Genomic DNA, 6,000 nt, shown 5'->3' with positions numbered 1-6,000 from the left:
TCCAGACAGCCTGTTCAACTGCCCAAAGAGATGTGGTGTAGGAGGTCCTTCTGTCTTTGTGTTGCTCTCATTGGTTAATAAAGAAACTGCCTTGGCCTGTTGATAGGGCAGAACTTAGGTAGGCGGGAAGACATAACTGAATGTTGGGAGAAGGAATGGTGGACTCAGAGAGACGCCATGGATCCGCCAGAGACAGATGCTGGAAACTTTACCACTGCCATGTGGAGATACACAGATTAATAGAAATAGGTTAAATTAAAATGTAAGAGTTAGCCAATAAGAAGTTAGAGCTAATGGGCCAATCAGTGATTTAATTAATACAGATTCTATGTGGTTATTTCAGGGCTAAGCTAGGTGGGTGGCTGGGACAAACAAGCAGCCCCTCCTTGCAACAATTGGCACCCAACATGGTCAACTAACTAAAGGTGGTGATGCTGTGCAATGAAGGAAAAGAGGATTGGTTGCACTGCTTTGGTTTAAGGTCCTAGATTGCAAAAGGAGCAAACAGAATCCTGATTCCGTGCCTTCTGCTTTCAAGCTGGTCACTAGAAATAGAGTAGCCCTTCTTTTATTCCCAGACATGAGCATCTGAGCAGAGGCCTGAGGAGAAGACCTAGGACTTTTCATCAGCCTGTGGGTCACCCAAGCTGCTTCTGAACTGCTCTGAGTCCTCTCTGACTCAAGGAGCCTCAGGTTCTCCTGCTCTGCTTAAGGGGAGCAGTGGCCTTCCCTGTCTGTTCAAGAGGCTTCATGACCTTTCTCATCTATACAAGGGGGCCTAAGATATTCTGCCTCTACTCAATGGATCCTGTAACATTTGCCTTGCTCCTAAGAGGTTGAACTGGTGCCTTATATATACTGTATACATCATAGAGAATTAAATTTTGACATGAGCACAATATGTAATTACAGTTACAATTTATAGTTGAACATTTATACAGTATAGGTATTGATTAAATGTGAATTCAATATTAATAAAGTTGAAGATAATTTTGAAATATAATTGGCATGCCAACGTGGAGCTGACTATATCTATGTAAAACCTGAGAAAGCTTGGAAAGGAATTCTAGATGCAAAAAAAAAAAACAAAAAAAAACAAAACCAGAGTTAAGCATGGCTTCTTGGTAGCCAACATTTTTTTTCCCAGAGGGGCCCTGTTTGCTGGTGGTGAGGAGGGGCACCATGGCTCCTTTAAGAGGGGTCTTTCTGATTTAGCATTAGCAATAGAAAACTAATTTTTGCTGAATAACTTTTGTTGTATGTAATCTTGCTATGTTAAAGTTAATTTTTATTTAGATGAAAAAGGGGAAGTGATGTGGGATTTCCCCTGTATGCTATAAATATGTTTTATTGCCATTGGTTAATAAAGAAGCTTCTTCCAGCCAATGGCTTAACAGAATATAGCCAAGCTAAAAAAGATATAGAGAGTAGGCAGAGTCAGAGAGAATCCATGTTGCCGCCACAAGAGACAGATGCCAGATGCTGGACAGAACCTTACCACAAGCCACAACCAAGTGGTGATACACAGATTAATTTAAGATATAAGAGCTAGCTAGAGATAAGCTTAAGCTATTGGCCAAACAGTATTGCAATTAATATAGTTTCTGTGTGATTATTTTGGATCTGGTCAGCTGGAAATGAACAAGCAGCCTCCGTCAACAACAGATATTTTAAAGAAGACTAATGTAGCAGTTGGAGAGATGGCTCGTCAGTTAAGAGCACTTCCTGTTCTTCCAGAGGACAGAATTTAGTACCAGTACCCATATGTCAGTTCACAACCATCTGTCACATCGGTCTGATGGATACCCTCTTCTGGCCTCGGTGAGCATGAGGCACACACATGGTGCATAGATATACATGCAGACAAAGCACTCATACTCTTAAAAAACAATCTCAATATAATGCATCAATTATTTGTTTTAGTAGAGTTGGTATCATTCCACTGTATGCATGACATAAACAGACACATAAATTAGTTTTTCTAGCATAATAAAAGAGGTTAGAACCCCTGTTCTGGGTCCTGTGGATATTTTCTGCACAGAGCTGTTTCCACTTGAAACGTCCCTGCATATGGTTTGGTTATGAAATTTGCAGGATGGAATTTAAGGAAGAGTCCTGGAAGAATACTTTTATTTTTTATTTTTTTTTTAAATTTGAGACAAGATGACTCTGTAGCCCTCTCAGTCGAGAAACTCATTATGCAGACCAGGCTGTCTTTGAACTCAGAGGTCTGCTTGCCTCTGCCTCTTGAGTTCTGGGATTAAAGGAATGGGCTGCTCACCTGGCTAGACTAAAACTCCACACATGAAGCTCTAACTTGGAAAACTCCCAGCCCTCTGCAAATCACGCTTGTCTTAGCTCACCATTCACGAACATAGGTGTCAGTTAGCCTGGGGTGGTAACGCACCTCTTTAATACTCTGCAGGCAGAGGCAGTTGGATCTCTGCAGATTTCAGGTCAGCCTGGACTACAAAGTCAAACCTTGTCCCAAAAACATAAAAGAAAACCCCTGAATTTGGTGCTGCGGATTCCTTTAGTTTTATTAGGTATGTCAGGGTGGGTGTTTATTTGGTGTTTTTTTTTTTCTTTTTGAGGGGTGGGTTGGATAGTCTCTCCTTATGTAGCTTTGCTTGGCACAGAATTCCCTATGCCGACCACGATGGATGTGAACTCAGAGAGATGGCCTGCCTCCACCTCCCAAGTGCTCAGATTAAAGATGTCTTTTATGTGAAAGGAAGGTCCCTGTGGGTTTGTTTCCATGCAGCAGGACCACAGAGAGAGTACAATGTCGGAGACTGTTTCTGCTTAGGAGAGATGTATTCAGTGGATGAACGTGAGTGTGTTGCCTCTCAGGCATTGCATGAAGATGGCACAGTTACAAACTGTCTGATGAATGGGACAGATCTCTCCAAGTTGGGGGCTGCAGGTTATGGGGAGGGAAGCTACAGGGAAGGCCTGGTGCATAGGGAAATTGCTGACCCCTGCTCACTCCTTGCGCTCCTCCCCCATCCCTCCCTCTGAAGATTCAGCTTTAGCCTCATGAGACCTCGTGGCCTACAAAGACAAAGAGGGAGCCAGGCGCCATCGCAGCCTAAGGGGCTGGGGTCGGGGAAAAGGCCCAGGCACATGATGCCCAACCTCCCTGGCCACCAGAGCACCTGACCTGCAAAAGCCTTGGGTTTTGCCGAACGGAGCAAGACCAATTGCAAAAGCCTGAAAACTCCTTGAGTTTTGCAATGGCCTCCCCACGCCTGGGCATCTTCTGCTGCCCCACGAGGGACGCAGCCACGCAGCTGGTGCTGAGCTTCCAACCGCGGGTGTTTCACGCGCTGTGCCTGGGCAGTGGCGCTCTCCGCCTGGTGCTGGGCCTCCTGCAACTCCTGCCTGGACGCAGATCTGTGAGTCACACGGGGCCTGCGATGTCCCCACCAGCCTCGGTGCGCATCCTCCGCGCTGCCACCGCCTGCGACTTTCTGGGCTGCCTGGGTAAGAGCGTGCGGTCAGCTCCTTTTAGGGATGGAATACGCAGCTCACGGAGTAGGATGTGCAAAGTTGTGCAGCGGGCTCCTTTAGGGGATGGAATACGCAGCTCATAGAATATGCAAGGTTGTGCAGCCGGCTCCTTTTGGGAATGGAATACGCAGCTCACGGGGTAGACCGAGCAAGGTTGTTAATTCAAAGAGGAGAAACAGTCAACGCCACCCGTGCCCATGTTTTTCCCCATTGTGCTTATTTGTTGGTTATTTTGTTTTTCATCTAAAAATTCTATCTTCTGAGCTCTTGTTGAAATCACCAGGGTCCTGAGCTTGCTGGGTCAGAGCCCCCCCCCCGCCCCCCCCCCCCCCCCAGCGGCTCTGTCTCCAACCCCTCAGGCTGGTTTTGAACCTCAGGTATACAAAGTTCTATCTGGTGCATGTTTTGTGACACCTAAGAGAGATTCACATGGATCTAATCTACATGGGAAGTAGAAAAAGACAAGATCTCCTGAATAAATTGGGAGCATGGGGACCTTGGGGGAGGGGAGCAGACAGAAATGTAGAGCTCAATAAAAATCAATAAATAAATAAAAAAATTAAAAAGAATGACACAACATTTTAAAATGTTTCAGTATCCCAGAGAAGACGTGATGGCTGCATAAATTTATATAAAGCTGCGTGGGAATGAACACAGCATTTGTTCCTGATCTGAGACCCTCTTATCTCTGCTAGGGCCAAGTAGAAGGTGGGAAATAGATGCTGTGGTCCACAAAACAATCATGGTTAACAACCTGGCCCTTAACAGAAATGAGTTTGTCGATGTCCTCTTTCAACTAGAGCATAATGCACGTTACTGAACTCCAAACTAGACGTTTTATTTTATCGGCTTGGTGTGGGAATTGCCCAATATGCATGCAGGTCGTCTATAATTATAAAGAAGTATCCTGAATCTCCAGATGCATCCTGCCTGGCTTTGCAGATCTTTTCCCTTTTTCCTCCCTCCTGGCTGGGTTAATTAAAAACAAATCCCAGGCTGGATGAATTTCTGTCTGTCAGGTTCCAATAGAAAGAAAGCACCAAAACCAAAAAATGTTGTGTAGTGAAGACCTGTTTTATACTATTGCCAAGAGTTACAAACATGAGATTATAGACACTGAAGAGTTTGAGTTCCCATGAATACTCTGTAATTCTAAGTCACTTTCTCACATTTGGAGAGCACGACAGGAAAAACCATTTCCTTTCCACAAGGGATAAATTGTTTTCCGTGCAGGATAGCTTGATTCCTTCAGGATGTTCTTAGAATAGGTATAAGTAAGTAATTTAGTTCTGTTGCTTGAATAATTAGAAATAAAGACGTACCTAGCTATCTTGTTGAGTAGCAAAAGAACATAATCCTTCAAAAAAATCATGTAGATGAGGTTGTAGACATGAGACTGAAGTACTTTTCAGAAAAGCTGTTCTAATTTATTAGTGGTGGCTTGATAATTAGAAGATTTGGCTTAAGAGTTCAGGGACCACATTAATTCTTCAGTGCATGTGTGGAGTAGTGTATTACATGTTACACATGCATTTTCCCAGATCCTTATATGATGAGTAACAAGGATATTAAAAGTACAAGTGAAAATCACAGATCTGCCAGTGGTGGGGTGATTCCCAATCACCAAACAAAACAGGAACAATGTTGTTCCTGCTTATAACGTGAACAGACGCTGAAGTTCCTGGGACAACTCTCACAATAACAATGATCTCGGTTGCTCAGCCTTCAGTTTCCTTGTTATTGTTGCACACCAATATGTCTGCTTTTCTCTTTCATCTTTCTCTCTTTCCTTTCTTTGTTCCCTTTTTTATACTCCCTCTAAAACAACCAACTTGTTTGCAGTTTTGAATTAAAATCAATAAAGCTTTTACTTTCTAATTCTCATCCAGGAATTGTTATCAGGTCCACAGTATGGGTAGCCTACCCAGATTTCATTGAAAACGTTTCCGGTGTGAATGGAACTGACATGTGGCCTGCTGCTTTCTGTGTGGGGAGCGCAGTGAGTCACCTCCCTTTGTTCACCCTCCTCCTTCTGCTCCTGCTGCATGATGGTCTTCACACACATGCATGTGAACACACGCACACGCGCACATGCCTCCCTCTGCTCACCTTCCTCCTGCTCCTGCTGTATGACAGTCTTCAAAGTCAGCAGAACAAACACTGGGAATTGTGGTGAATGCAACTCTCAGGTCACACCCTGGACCTGAGGACCAGGAGTCAGTGTGAGGTCAAATCTACTTGGGGTGTAGATGAATACACAAGTCTGAGAATGAACCATCTAGTGTTTCAGCCTTCACCTTACACACACAAACACACGTGCACACACACACATGCACACGCACACACACATGCACACGCGCACACACACATGCACACGCACACACACACATGCACACGCACACAAACACATGCACACGCACACACACACATGCACACGCACACACACACACATGCGGGCATGCATGCACATGCACACGCACACACGCA

General features: G+C 44.5%; 1 protein-coding gene across 1 annotated transcript in view; it reads left to right on the top strand.

The window, feature by feature from the left end:
* The first annotated feature begins 3,169 nt into the window (after positions 1-3,169).
* LOC121443099 (G-protein coupled receptor 143-like) overlaps positions 3,170-6,000 on the top strand; it is a 151,331-nt gene continuing 148,500 nt past the window's right edge. Inside the window, exons 1-2 of the mRNA XM_041644785.1 lie at positions 3,170-3,486; positions 5,403-5,512. Of these exons, the coding sequence (XP_041500719.1) occupies positions 3,237-3,486; positions 5,403-5,512 (360 nt within the window). The 5' untranslated portion in view covers positions 3,170-3,236. The remainder of the gene's footprint in view (positions 3,487-5,402; positions 5,513-6,000) is intronic.

The sequence above is a fragment of the Microtus oregoni genome, unplaced genomic scaffold, assembly GCF_018167655.1.
Source record: "Microtus oregoni isolate MIOR12 unplaced genomic scaffold, Mior012 000099F_ref0000060, whole genome shotgun sequence".
NCBI classification, from domain to species: Eukaryota; Metazoa; Chordata; class Mammalia; order Rodentia; family Cricetidae; genus Microtus; species Microtus oregoni.
This window is presented reverse-complemented; position numbering and strand designations above follow the sequence as displayed.